This window comes from Lepidochelys kempii, chromosome 2 (assembly GCF_965140265.1).
Source record: "Lepidochelys kempii isolate rLepKem1 chromosome 2, rLepKem1.hap2, whole genome shotgun sequence".
Lineage (NCBI taxonomy): Eukaryota > Metazoa > Chordata > Testudines > Cheloniidae > Lepidochelys > Lepidochelys kempii.
Window position 1 is genome coordinate 169,017,519 of NC_133257.1, and position 15,683 is coordinate 169,033,201.

The window sequence follows — 15,683 nt, forward strand, 5'->3', positions numbered from 1 at the left end:
TTGTCCCTGTGAGACCTGATCAATTACATTGGGGAAGACAATTATGAGAATTAAGCAAGTTCAAGCTGTAAAGAGTATTTAAAAACTTGCCAATTGTCTTAGATTAACGTTTCTCAACTGCAGTCTGCGGACCCCAAGGGGTCCCCAAACATACTCCGGGTGTCCGTGGGCCCCACTGATCAACTCCTCCCTCTCCCTCCCAGCACCTCCTGCATGCCAGGGAACAGCTGTTCAGCAGCGTTCAGGAGGCGCTGGGAGACAGGGTGAGGAGCGGGGATGGAGTGCGCTCAGGGGAGGAGGCGGAAAGAGGTGTGGAAGAGGAGGGGGAGGGGTGGAGTGGGGGTAGGGCCTGGGGCTGAGTGGGAGGCTTGGGGACCCCCCAAAAATTTTAAATCAAAATGGGGGTCCTCAGGTTGCTAAAGTTTGAGAATCGCTGCCTTCGGTAAGTGACTGTTCGCCATTGTACTATTCATAGTATTTCCAATATCACATGGTAATACTGCAGACAGGGAGGTAACTACTCATTCTAGCTACTTTAAAATTGAAAAGATTTTCAGGACCACCCCATTGTAGATCTATAATCTAAACTTTAGCAGGGTTTACTGTCACAGACATACGGTCTTCAAGTGCCACTCATAAGAAAAACTCATATGTCTGTGCTGACTGTACCACCACCGCTATCCTGCAGAATTTCTGGTAATTCCTCCACCTGAGAGCCAGGATCTTTGTAAAGGCTGATCCTGAACTCCATTTCCTATAGTGATCTAGTATTTCTAGAATTACCACTTCTTTACAGGCTACTTTAATTCTTCAATTATTTGTTCCTGTGGATAGTATTGGAAAGTAGGAAGTCATCGACAATTCACCAACCTGGAGCTGATTGACCATGAGGAAGTTTTCACTGCTCTTAAAAACCTCAGACATCCTTAGCCAGGCCTCAGAATAAATTTTCAGGTTGTCCACAAAACCAAATGTGTGATTAGCCTAAAGGAAGAAATGAAGCCAAGTGAAATGAAAACTGCACACAGTAATTCCTGTGGAAACAGGAGCAACTTGGGTGGTTCAGATCTCCTGAAAATCCTCTGCATGTCAACTTTAATTGTCAGAAGTAAATGCATTGTGTTTCCTTTCATCTTCAAAGGAAAACAAAAATTCAGAGACTAACAAATCATAGAAAAGGCTTCCTGCTGTGTTTATGTTTCCCACATGAAGAGTAATAATATACAATTTATTTTTATATACTGCCTTTCATACATGGTACCACAAAATACTTTAGTGAGAGCCAATCAAAAAATAAAAGAGGTTCAAATTAAAGCCTCTCTCTTGATCACAGCACCGCCTATTTGGGAGGAATATGTGGAATATCTGGATGCAACCTACAGTTCCTTCAACCCTGAGGACAATTTTGGTGCTGATTGAGTCAGGGAGATCTAGCAAGGTCCAGTAAGGAAGAAGGCAGAATTAGGGACCTTCTCATTTGACTGTAGGGGGTAGCAGCCAAGTCCTTTCCTTCTGCCCTCACCAAAGGATGGACTCTGAATGACAGAACAGTGAATAATGCACATTCTAGTGTGAATTTTTAGAAAGTCTGTGGTAAAAACTGGTAAACGTTCAGTTTTCACAAACATGGGTGGTTTCTCCAAATATACATGAATCATGAATAACATGACTTCACAGTCACAATGACTCAGCCTCAATGATTTTATTCACAAAAGGATCAGCAAATCAATTAACTTTTCACATTTAGCCAGATCTAGTAGTGACTGGACTGACTTTTCATACGACCCAGCCAACAAGAAGGTTCAGTGTGTTCCACTATCACTCAAGGTGTCTGCAGCTAGGTTTGAAATCACGTACCAATATCACTAGGGGGTACCAAAGAAGGGACCTGATAAGATGAGCAAATTAATCACAAACTAGGAAAGAATTTTAGCATTAAATTCCCCAAAAAATTATTCAGAAACTCTGTTTCAGTAATGTTGAATTGGTATAATATTAAATGTAACATTTAAATTAAATATTTAAGTCAAAATGAAGCATGCTAATATTGAAATGAAACATTGCAACACAAACAAAGTGAGAAAGTTAAACAATTCATTTGGATGTTAACCTGTCAAAATGTCATCTAAATGTACATGTTGGTGCTAAATGTTTTAATTTGGGCTAAATTGCACTTTCCCTCAGAAAATGACTTAATGAAATTTTTTGACCACCTCTAAAAGTTGTATAAATAATAGGCTCAAGAGATCACATGAACACCTCAGTTGTGTCACAAAAAAATGTTTTAGGGAATAATAGATGAACAATTCATAGAGCCTGATCCTGACAGAGAGAGCAAAGTTGAATTTGATGATGATGCGATTGCAAATAGCAAAAACAGATACAGGAAATTGATAGGAGTTATAATATATGAGTACACCACTGACTGAAGTATTAATGTTATATCAATACACATACATCTGTACAATAATTACCTCTCCAAATTTGATTGAACTATGATAAAGAAAACAATAAGCTACTGCTGCTAATGGTGATTTAAGCTCATTCTGGAAATACAGATAAGTATTAGTTGAAGTATTACATTCTATGGCCAGTTCTGTCCTAATGCTTGTAAGGGATCATTATTATCATGATAAAGGTAGATTATACGAGGGGATTATCGAAAAAGGGGCATGCGTGTGTGGAGAGAGACATTCTGAGTTGTAAGCTGATTCTTGAACAAACACCAAAATGAAAAGGATCAGTATTATTAGAGAGAACACTTCTGAAAGATAATTTAAACCTGACTAAAATTTAGACTGCCATTTTGACAGGCAGGGGAGGCGGGGTGAGACAGCAGGATCTGTGGCATCATTTTTTCTAGTGAAATACACCACCTCACCATGTCTGATGGCTACTGAACATTAGGATTTATTCAAAGCCTATAAAATTATGCCCCTTTCCCTGCCCCACCCTTACACACATACAAGTGTTTGTTCATGTTTGGTTTTGGCAATTAACTTTCCATTGGTTCTGTTAAAAAACACAGATATTTACATACAACATGCAAAAAACTGGCAATGGATAACACAGCTAATTAATGGTACTTTCAGAATATTCCTGTATCTGCACTACATCAATCAAATGTTTATGTACAACTTCTCATTAGGGGAAATCACTAGTATTTCAAAGTATCTTAAGTGTAGTATTTGGTCAAGCTAAGAAGCCTGATTAAATAATAAGGAATAAAAGTTAAACATAACAAACAGATTGGAAAATAAAAACAACTGAAAGAACATATTCCATCTGAAATCACTGCTGTGGGGCCAAATCTTGTGTCCCACTGCCATGCTTTAATCACTAGACTATGCTTCCTCTCAACTATCTTTAAACATCTGTCTTATTTTCCCCTTGCCTAATAGATTAGGAATCTACAGCTCAAGGTTAGAGAATGCTGTGATATCAATTTTGCTTAAGTTAATATCATAGCCGTCATAACTGTTTTTAGGAACCAGACCTCTTCATTATGCTCTAATGATGGTGGTAGCGTAGTCATGTACAGCATTCCCCAGCAAAAAAGAGCTTCTGCACTGAGTTGCAAATTAGAATTGGGGGTAGATTTATTCTAATATTTCCTGTCAAAAGTGCAGAACTTTGGCACAGTCCCGCACCATTTAAGTGCCTTCTACAAAGACATTCAGATAAACTCTGGAAGTGTAAAGCGACAGGAGATGCCTGCCTGAGCAGCAAAAAAAAAAAAAAAAAACCACACCAGAAAAGGTCACTGGTGACCCATTCCCCACACTAGCTGTGCAGGAGGTGCTAGGATGGCCACTGGCAGCCAACTACATTTCCCTCTGACAATATTAAGTCTTTAGAGAGGGGATGCTGGTGGACAGTTTGGGAATAAGATCTTCTGATAGGGGCCACACGGGCTTCATTACAAGTAGGAAAGTGGGTAGAGAGGGATGCTTATCACTGGGACATATGTAGCTTAATAAACCCTGAAGATTCAGGTTCAATTCAGAATAAAGGAAGGGTTAAAAATTTAGACTAGGCCCAAACTTTAAGTCCCAGTTCACCATATTCTACTTAAAAACTAACAGAGAAAGTGTATAGACTGTTAAGAACTGCTTGGCTGGTGTGTGGTTATTGTGCCTTTAAGACCTGGAAAATTGTGAAGGAAGAGTTCAGTGGAGAGTCTCCTCAGAGGTAAGTAGATGTATCTAAAGAATGAAAACAGCTGTATTATACGTGGGGCTTGTAGCACTGCCTATTACTACCCCTGCCTGATAATTCCCATTATAAAGCCTTGTTTAAAGGTCCATATAACTTTGCCAAACTTTAACCACTTAGGCTGAAATTTTCCATGACAAGTGTCTGCCGCGGGGCTGATTTTTTGGGGGGGGAAAACGTCAGCCAAAAGGGTTCAGCTATTTCTTAGAAAAAAGTTGGGCAAAATTTCCTCTGTGTCAAAAAAAATTGTTCACCTTTCCTTTAAAAAGCTCAACAGCCTCCCCATGCCCTGGAGCAAGAACATGAAATTGGGCAGGGGCTGGCCTTTGTGTCAGGGGTATGCCTTTTACTGTCCCTGGGAAAATCTGCCCCAAATTTAGCCAAGTTAAAATCCTTTTGAAAAAAACAGTTTGCACAAGCTCAGTAAAGACTTGCTAGCGCTTCATAGCTCCCTGACAACCCTATCTACACTTAGCACGCTCTATCCCATTTTGAATTCCACCAAAAGTCCTCTCTGGTATTGCCTTCAGACTCACCCTTTTATAAACCTCCTAGTTTTGTGAATAAGGTGAAGCTAGAAACATCCTTTTGAGGTTATTTGTCAGCCTGTTAAAACATTTCATTGTAATATAATTTTTCATCATGAAGGGAGTTGAAACAAATGTGTTTTTTTTTCAAATGCCAAACTTCACGAGACAACCCAATTAAAGTTGTAGAATAAGAACCTCCTTTATCTTATTATGAAGGCTTGATATTTATAAAGAAAGGCTTTGCCTTTCATATTAAGGATTTGTGAGCAAGGCGGCAGGAATCCAAAAACAGGATGAATTTGTCAGACGTGTTTTCTTACTTTTACTTCTGAATTGTATTGTTACATACATTCTGTTTTAATCGGAAAAATTTGAAAAAAAATCTTTCAATGGCTATAAACTTCTTAAATGTAACATCTCTTTCTTTAAACTATCATCCTAAATGGAGATGCAATAATATGGCAAGAAAGACACATTGCCTCTGATGAGCCAATCAAGAATCAGAGATGCATGCTTTCTGATTGGCTCAGAATTGAACAAAAATTTCCATTGAACTTAGCTGATGTCAGTCGGCATATAGTCATTTATTGTGTGTGTGAACTTGACTGGTCAATATTGATTTAAACCTCAGAATTGTTTATTTATCACAGGTAGAAAGCAAATTGAATAACTTATTGTAAGAATGGTTGTCAGTAATCTTGAGATGAGATATTCCATTTTATGAAACAAAACATGAAAATTATCCTGAAATGTAAACAGATTTTAATGCTACCAGTCTTTGTAGCATGTACCTAGCTACCCCTGGGGAATAGTAGTTGAATGGGTACAATCCTGCAGTCCATGTTAGGGGAAAACTTGCACCTCTACTTCAATGGCACTTTTGCCTAAGTAAAGGCTGCAGGATTGGACTCAATACCAATATTTAGGATATTTGTTGATAATTTAGTTTTACTTAATTTCCATAGGGTATGATAATTAATAAGACTGTGCAACAGGAACAGTAAAGATGGATTTGATGGAGGCATCTACTGCTAGTTCCATGTTTACAAATAAACAGATAATTTATCATTGATAACTTGGTGAGTCTAGCATTTATTTTTACAAGACATCTTGAATGAGCTGATGGAACTGTCTGAGGTCCAAGCATGTTAATAGATTTATTGGGCTATAATATCTGATAGAATCTGTGTAGTTACAGAAGATGAAAAAAACAAAGTAAAATTGTCTCATTGAAGATAACTTGACAGTCTCAGTGCTGTTACTGAGTAGACTTCGTTTCACTTAAGATCTACACTAGGATTCAACATGTGCCGAAAGATGTAGCTGTCTTATCATGGATCCCATTAAGATAGTGGCTGTGGCATACTAATTGGCAAAATAACTTGGAAATCTCTACAATGCATTATTCTTGGTGTCACTGTAAAGCAGAATGCAATTCTGTATACAGAGTTTTATCACCACTTACAGTTCACGCTTGTAAAAATCAAAAGAGCACCTTCTTTTTTTAAATCAGCCTAAAGTTTTAAAATTAATTATATTCAACTCAGCAGACTAAGGGAGATATAGCCTGTCACCCAAACTAAGTTCTTCATTTTAATTGTAAACTAAGAAACCACAAGAAGTGTTATTTTTGATTCACAAAGGAGTATTGTGAAGTTAACGTGTAGTTCTAACGTTTATCATTTCACTTAGATTTTAACATCTTACTTTTTAGAGTAAAAGTCAGAACATTGTACTGATATATGTTTACCATGGAAAACACTATCATTAAAAAATATTTTGTATACCATTATCAAGCAGTAATGCTTTATTTCACATTTTAAATAAACTTAAATTACCGTTCCTGTAATAATTAAGATTTAACAATTAATAATTAAGATTAACAAGCATCATATTTGCAAGGTAAATACAAATATTTCCTCTGACCTCCAAGCCCTTTTAAAAATAGTTCATAATACTTATTACTTATTTGTATTGCAATAGTGCCTAAGAGCCTTGGTCACGGACCCCCTACTGTGAGAGGCACTGTACAAGCATAGAACAAAAACAGTGTCTGTGAACACGACTATAAACTCTTTGGGATTGGGACTATTAAATACAGGATACCTGCCAAGTAACAACCTTAGAATTTTTCGTCATATAAGCAGTCACCAATGTCATCAGCTAACCAGGTATTTGTACAGTATAGGCAGGAAAATTCATAAGAGTTGTCTTAACACCACCCTCCTCCTTGCCACTCCCCTATGCCACAAGATTAAATTAGGTGAACTAAAGGAACAATTCCACTAGTTGAGCCAATTGTGTGTATATGAGCATATCTAACATACTTCCACTTAGTAGAGGGATATGACAGACATACCATGTACTGCACAGACAAGGGTGGGATGTTCAAAAGTGCCTAAGAGAGTTAAGCACTCAAATTCTGTTGACTTTCAGTGGGATTCCTGACTCCATTTGAAAACCCCACCCATCATCTATAATTCAGAGTTGGTACTGTTTTGTAGCACAATTAAGCCTCATATGCACTGGCCAGGAAAACCATATGAGCAGATATATAGTCGTGATTACATTTTAGCATGGTAAAGGAGAGGAATGAAGCAGCAGGAAAAAAAAACCCAGCTATGCTCAATAAGGTCTTTTCTTCAAGGATTAGTATTTGTAACAATAAAGTAAAATAAGTTAATGGAATCAAAAAGAAAACATAGAAGCACCCAAGCCTGGATTTTAATCCAGTCCATTGACCTGAGGTGTACAGCCTATCTTCCCAAAGGCTTTAGTACAGTACCACCTAGAAGCCCTAGTCATGGACCTAGACTCCATTGTGCTAGGCACTGTACAAACACAGAACTAGCAGATGATCCCTCATGCAGCCTTTCCTGTGAGCAGCTGTGCAAAAGGAGGGGGAAGTGGGGCAGAAGTTAACCCTTACTCACCAAGGACTTACCTAGGGCCCCTGCACTCTGACACTGCAGGCTCACTACAACACTTTTAACATGGTTTTCCTGGCTCACTTGAACAGGGACTGCAAAACTTTGGGCCAAGTTCTCTTCATTGACACTGATGCAAACTCACTGAAGTAAATGGAGTAAATTGAAACACAAATACTACTAAAGAAAAGGAGTACTTGTGGCACCTTAGAGACTAACCAATTTATTTGAGCATAAGCTTTCGTGAGCTACAGCTCACTTCATCGGATGCATACTGTGCAAAGTGTAGAAGATCTTTTTATACACACAAAGCATGAAAAAATACCTCCCCCCACCCCACTCTCCTGCTGTAATAGCTTATCTAAAGTGATCACTCTCCTTACAGTGTGTATGATAATCAAGGTGGGCCATTTCCAGCACAAATCCAGGGTTTAACAAGAACGTCTGGGGGGGGGGGGTAGGAAAAAACAAGGGGAAATAGGTTACCTTGCATAATGACTTAGCCACTCTCAGTCTCTATTCTCTATTCTAAGTTAATTGTATCCGATTTGCAAATGAATTCCAATTCAACAGTCTCTCGCTGGAGTCTGGATTTGAAGTTTTTTTGTTGTAATATTGCAACTTTCATGTCTGTAATCATGTGACCAGAGAGATTGAAGTGTTCTCCGACTGGTTTATGAATGTTATAATTCTTGACATCTGATTTGTGTCCATTTATTCTTTTACATAGAGACTGTCCAGTTTGACCAATGTACATGGCAGAGGGGCATTGCTGGCACATGATGGCATATATCACATTGGTGGATGTGCAGATGAACGAGCCTCTGATAGTGTGGCTGATGTTATTAGGCCCTGTGATGGTGTCCCCTGAATAGATATGTGAGCACAGTTGGCAACGGGCTTTGTTGCAAGGATAAGTTCCTGGGTTAGTGGTTCTGTTGTGTGGTATGTGGCTGCTGGTGACTATTTGCTTCAGGTTGGGGGGCTGACTGTAGGCAAGGACTGGCCTGTCTCCCAAGATTTGAGAGGGTGTTGGGTCATCCTTCAGGATAGGTTGTAGATCCTTAATAATGCGTTGGAGGGGTTTTAGTTGGGGGCTAAAGGTGATGGCTAGTGGCATTGTTATTTTTTTTGTTAGGCCTGTCCTGTAGTAGGTGACTTCTGGGAACTCTTCTGGCTCTATCAATCTGTTTCTTCACTTCCGCAGATGGGTATTCTAGTTGTAAGAATGCTTGATAGAGATCTTGTAGGTGTTTGTCTCTGTCTGAGGGGTTGGAGCAAATGCGGTTGTATCACAGAGCTTGGCTGTAGACAATGGATCGTGTGGTGTAGTCAGGGTGAAAGCTGGAGGCATGTAGGTAGGAATAACGGTCAGTAGGTTTCCGGTATAGGGTGGTGTTTATGTGACCATCGTTTATTAGCACTGTAGGTGTTCAGGAAGTGGATCTCTTGTGTGGACTGGACCAGGCTGAGGTTGATGGTGGGATGGAAATTGTTGAAATCATGGTGGAATTCCTCAAGAGCTTCTTTTCCATGGGTCCAGATGATGAAGATGTCATCAATATAGCGCAAGTAGAGTAGAGGCGTTAGGGGACGAGAGCTGAGGAAGCGTTGTTCTAAGTCAGCCATAAAAATGTTGGCATACTGTGGGGCCATGCGGGTACCCATAGCAGTGCCGCTGATCTGAAGGTATACATTGTCCCCAAATGTAAAAATAGTTATGGGTAAGGACAAAGTCACAAACTTCAGCCACCAGGTTAGCTGTGACATTATCGGGGATAGTGTTCTTGACGGCTTGTAGTCCATCTTTGTGTGGAAAGTTGGTGTAGAGGGCTTCTACATCTATAGTGGCCAGGATGGTGTTATCAAGAAGATCACCGATGGATTATAGTTTCCTCAGGAAATCAGTGGTGTCTCGAAGGTAGCTGGGAGTGCTGGTAGCGTAGGGCCTGAGGAGGGAGTCTACATAGCCAGACAATCCTGCTGTCAGGGTGCCAATGCCTGAGATGATGGGGCATCCAGGATTTCCAAGCTTATGGATCTTGGGTAGTAGACAGAATATCCCAGGTCGGGGTTCCAGGGGTGTCTGTGCGAATTTGATCTTGTGCTTTTTCAGGGAGTTTCTTGAGCTAATGCTCAAGAGTTACCAAAAGAAACTACAGCATCTGTCAAGAATTGTAACATTCATAAACCAGTTGGAGAACACTTCAATCTCTCTGGTCACACGATTACAGACATGAAAGTTGCGATATTACAACAAAAAAACTTCAAATCCAGACTCCAGCGAGAGACTGTTGAATTGGAATTCATTTGCAAATTGGGTACAATTAACTTAGGCGTGAATAGAGACTGGGAGTGGCTAAGTCATTATGCAAGGTAACCTATTTCCCCTTGTCTTTTCCTACCCCCTCCCCCCGATGTTCTTGTTAAACCCTGGATTTGTGCTGGAAATGGCCCACCTTGATTATCATACACATTGTAAGGAGAGTGATCGCTTTAGATAAGCTATTACCAGCAGGAGAGTGGGGTGGGAGGAGGTATTGTTTCATGGTCTCTGTGTATATAATGTCTTCTTCAGTTTCCACAGTATGCATCCGATGAAGTGAGCTGTAGCTCACGAAAGCTCATGCTCAAATAAATTGGTTAGTCTCTAAGGTGCCACAAGTACTCCTTTTCTTTTTGCGAATACAGACTAACATGGCTGTTACTCTGAAACCTGTCAGATACTACTGTTATTTTTTATGTGCAGTGGGAGCAGGATGAACATATTGGGGAAATAACCCTGCCAGTTTTCTTAAAGGAAACACTTCCCATTGTTTCTACCATCCATATTGAGTACAGACATTTGATTTATTCATTTCCTTAGATACTCACCTTTTCTATCACCATGTTAAACGTTTTGCTGTTGGGGGTGTACAGTATCTTCCCATGTAACAGGGGCTTCAGAAAGGTCCACACCAAAGCCCCATTAGGTAACTGTAAAATTTCCTGATAAAGCTGCAAGCAAAATGGAGCTGTGGTAAAAGAGAGAGAAACAGAGAGAGAGAGAGATCATATTTAAGAGATATGATGATTTATTCAGCAACATAATGCCTATACACATTAACTTAGGGCTTGGCCTCTGTAAGGTGCTGAAAACCCTCAATTCTCACTGAACCATCACTTCAGCTCTTTGGAGAGATGTAGTTCATTCACCAAGTGCTTGAACCTGTGAGGAGCTGGGGATCCACAACTCCCAGATAAGCTGAGAACAATCATCCCCCAAAGAGATCAGAATCTTAGGGCATGTCTACACTACAGCCCTAAGTCAACCTATGTTACGTTGACTTACAGCCACTGCAGTAATTACACACTACCCTCCTTCCGCCGGTGGTGCGCGTCCTTCCCAGGAATGCATGAAGCTGTGAAATTGACAAGACAGCCAATATAAGTAACACAGGCACCCTAACTACACTGACATAAGCACTACACCTCTCGTGGAAGTGGAGTTAGCATGCTGATGTAGAAGAGCACTTACTTCGGCGGGAGGAAGGCTGTATTGTGTACACTGACATAATTAGGTCGTTGTAAGCTGCCTTATGTCAACCGAATTGTGTAGTGTAGACCAGGTCTTAGTAAAAACACTGCATCCACTGCACCTATCCTAAAAGCTGTATTGGTATATTACAGTTTTGGAGTCAAAGTACACAGGCAAAACAAACATAAAATAAATGCTGAGGGAAGATTCACTGCTATAAATTCTCATACAGATCAAAAGTTCTTTAAAGAATAAAAGAGACTAGCACCACCAATTATAGACCAATGAGGGATTTATAATAGTCTGATCATTGTTTTCATACTCAAGAGAAGGCGAGCATAGTTCTAATCAGCAGCTATACACCTTCTTACTTGTGGAACTTTCTTAGGCCATTCAATGAAAACTGTCTTTTCTATTTGACAAGACAGCTTTTGGGTGACAGTGAAATGTCTACTGACTTCTTCATCAAGAAAGGTAGCACAGCCTATTTCAGAAAGCTGCAGATAGATGCAAATGTGGAACTGAACTGTAGGATGTTTAATTCATTTTTTAAACCTATCTATATTTCATCTGCCTAGCTGAAAAAATCCATTCCCCTAACCCAAGTAAAATTTGGTAGTCAAGCATGTTAAGATGGATGTATATTCTTAATAACCTCATTGTGAGCCACGGCCCTCATCCTGCAAGAAGGAACATGTGGACAGACTCCCCACTGAAGTCAAGGGGCTCCTTTTCGCAGGATCAGGTCTAAATTTCTATGCTTAGTTTACATTGGGTATTTTGGTGACTAGTAGATTTAGAAATATTTAGTAATATTTTGTAGTAATTTTCATCTTCAGTGTACTGTACTGTAGAAACATTAAGTAATGTCTTTAGTAGAGCAGAGCGAGTAATTGATTTTTTTAATTTTGGTGGCGAACCAAAAAAATTCTAAAAACCATTCTAACCAAAACTAAGCTTTTGTTTTTTCTCCCCAAACAAACAAAAAAATTGATTTGAAACTAAATGTCAAAACAAATCATTTCAACAATTCCCAAGAAATGTAAGGTTTTTCAGCAGAAACTATTTGCTGTATTTGACCTGAATTCACAAATAGTTTCAGTACCTGCCAAAAAATTTTAACAAAAATTTCACCCAGCTCTAGTTACACCACCTCTGCTAGGGAGACAAATGTTATTATTTGCATTTTACAAAGGCAGACTGAATTAGCAATGTGAAGTGACCTGCCCAAAACCAAGGAGTGAGTGTCAGAGCAGGATTGTAACCAAGGAGTTTCTAGACCCCAGTCCTTTGTCCAGATCATTCCTCCACAATCTCCCTTTAAGAAATTAGTCCCCTCTAAACAAGATCTGTAACTGGAGAAAAATTAACAAGTGCTCAAAGGTGGCCAGAACAGAGTGATGGTATGATGAGCATATGGAGGACTGTAGCTAACCTTTAGACGAGAACTTTTATGGAAGTGTTGTCCAGTTGTTGGACTATAAGACTATAAGGCAAGTTCAGTAGTGAGCACACAGGACTGGAAGCCAGGGCCACTGAGATTTATAAGGAGGGGGAAAGTGGGCAGGAGGGGTAAGGACCCCTACACAATCCCCTGTGCAGCCTCTCTGCAACTCCACTATTAGTAGTGGAAGGACAAGCAGAGACTATGTGACTGGTACTCCCTGCCTGTGTGAGTGGCAGGGCTTGGGAAGAGCTCTGACTCCATGTTCAGTGTGCCAGCTTGAACAGCTGAGTCCAGACAAGATGTTGCAATCTTCTAGTCGCAGAGCCAGAAGCAGATATTTTTCCCATCACCACCACCCCTCCCTGGGGAGCAACAATGGAATCATGCCTCTCTGAGTTACAGTTCCTTTCCTGGAAGATCACAGAAATTAATTTTGATGAGTCAAATATTGGTGTAGGGGTGTGTGATAGGTCTAGAAAGCAGTCTCATACACATGATAGAAGAATAAAAGCAGGGTGCAGATAACTTGGAATATTAACTCTAATGGTAGCCAACAATTCAACTACAAGAAAAGACAAAAGTTATTCTTCTCTGGTTGTATTCAGAAGCTTAAGGATTTTATCATAAAATACCACAACACCAAGTTCACAAAATAAAAGTATATAACTATAGATTTGCAACCTTGTATCTAATAATGTATGTAATTTTGAACATTCAATAAACTTCCAATATATATGACCTGCCTGAGACAGGGGAGTCATTTATTGTTGTTAAATGCAAGAATACAAAATAATTTGAATTGCTTGTCACTTGTCTCCATAATCATTTCTGTGTAATAAAACCTTTCATCAAATCATTCCTTGTGTTCAGGATTGCAACGTCAGCTAGCTGAAATGCCAGTGAATATATCAACATTCCATTTAAGAGGAAAAGGTTTAGAATGCATAGCAAACTCTGAATGAGAGTACGTATATATGCAACTTGTGATTGATGTTTCCCTTACTTGAGTCTTCGGGAATGCTGTATTTTGCCATATCATCTTCCAAGAGCTCAGTGATCCTGGGCATGTCAATGAACATGTTGGTGTTGCTGAAGAAAGAGGATTCTTCTTTACAGACTGCCCTTATTAAAGACTGAAGGGATCCAACAATGGAACTTCTAGATTTCCCACCCTGTAAGAACTAGAACAACAATTACTAAGGAATGGAATCCCAATTACAACACAATTGCCCTGAACTATCCTGTCATAACTTTCATAGCTGCAGTAGTAGTTCAGATGTTCTTCCCCATTACTGCATCCAAGGAGGTCAACAAAATGACAGTTTTCAGATTGTCTACAAGAATGGATGCATGTTGTGCTCTCTTCTGTTCTCATGACCCTCTGTGTCAGGGAAAGATAGCGCCAGTTTAATGGCCAGAATACTCTGTGAAAGACGTTAGTATAATGTACTACTTTAACCTTTCGAAAATGTCATATTTTCATGGCTTGACTGGACAGAAAAAGAATGGAAATATCAGGACCATCAGATTGCAGACCCCTGGATTACCTTGTCATTTTCCATACACTCTGCTTCCCTCAACAAAAACAGAAGTGGGATTGAGCGCATTACTCTTCTCTCACACATTATAAAAATAGCAACAATAAAAATAAGAATCTTTTTACATGATGGGAATGTCTTCCGTGAAAACGGGCCTGCTACAAAGAAACAGTTGTACTTTGTTCAAAATATTAAAGTGCAGTTGTACTTTCAAAATATACATACACCAGGACCAGATTTAATAAAGAACATACCATTTTACACAATCATTTTTCAATTAAATCATCCCTCTTTACTGAAGAAAGATAGATTTTTATTGTCGTCAGTCCTATAGAACAGATGCTGTTCTGGGAGACTGATCTGACTGCTTATGCTTATAGTTTATGCACCTTCAACTGTGTTGTTAACCAAGTTCCAATAACAGCCGAACTGTGCAATTGCAGTTTTCAAATTATGTGCTCACAATTGTGCAATCCCACTGAAGGCTACATGGTTGCATAATTGTAACTGAGGACATAACTGGATGACAGTTGGGCTGCAAAGGTGTGACTAAAACAAGCATTTGGCCTGCCTGAAATGTATCATTATTGAAGATACCCATGTCAGAAAGAACCTAGCTAGATTTTCAGATCTCAGGTTGAGTTTACAAGACTAGAGGTTGGGGGGAAAATACTTAATCTGATAAACTGAACATATTTAATATTGAAATCACTGGGACACAACCAGTGTGAAACATGATTTTTTAGAAAGTCAATCTTCAAAGCAGAACTTCACTTTAAGAATGTAATCGGTTATGGTCAGCTTGGAGGCTGTACCTTTCGAAAAACTTTTTAAATTAAATACATCAATCAACAAAGTGAAAGAAGCATGTTCACAGATCTAGAGGAAGTATAATGAGTACTAGTTAAGAACTCAGTACTCACTACCTCTTATATAGCACTTTCATTCATAGACCTCAAAAGAATTTGCTGGCACGAACATTCACTGAAAGAAAATTGTATGTATTGCAGAATGTACAAAGGCAAAGAATTAGAAATTAATATCATTGGAATCATGTTTCTAAGCACACCCAATCAGGGAAGAGAAACATACTAACCATTTAATCACCCGAGGACCCAATCAAAATACTTTGCATTTAAAATCCTGAATACTCATAACAAACTGTTTGTGAGTGACAGAGAAATGATTCAGTGAATGATTTTAATCTGCAAATAAACTTGCAAAAAATCATGATCAGTTCACCAACCAAAAAAAAAAGTGATTTTTCTCAAATAAATTATCCATTACAAAATATTCCCCCAGTGCACTTTAGAACAGAAAGCAGCTCAGTATTTCAATCACTAGAGTAAAAATCCAGCAGGAAGGCAACACAGGAGAGATGGAAAGTGTCTCAGGATATGCCCCAGGGTTATATTTGCCATTACCCAGGGCTACAAACTTGGCCAGTGTGGATGAGCTGAGAAGTGAACAAAATAATCAAGGGTAAAAGGGCATATACTATAAAGTAGC

At 39.2% G+C, this 15,683-nt stretch overlaps 1 protein-coding gene across 1 annotated transcript in view; it reads right to left on the reverse strand.

The window, feature by feature from the left end:
- The window catches only part of ABCA13 (ATP binding cassette subfamily A member 13), a 226,962-nt gene that overhangs the window by 186,303 nt on the left and 24,976 nt on the right, over nt 1-15,683 (reverse strand). Inside the window, exons 11-13 of the mRNA XM_073329650.1 lie at nt 13,640-13,817; nt 10,547-10,686; nt 871-984 (exon numbers count right to left, since the gene is read on the reverse strand). Of these exons, the coding sequence (XP_073185751.1) occupies nt 871-984; nt 10,547-10,686; nt 13,640-13,817 (432 nt within the window). The remainder of the gene's footprint in view (nt 1-870; nt 985-10,546; nt 10,687-13,639; nt 13,818-15,683) is intronic.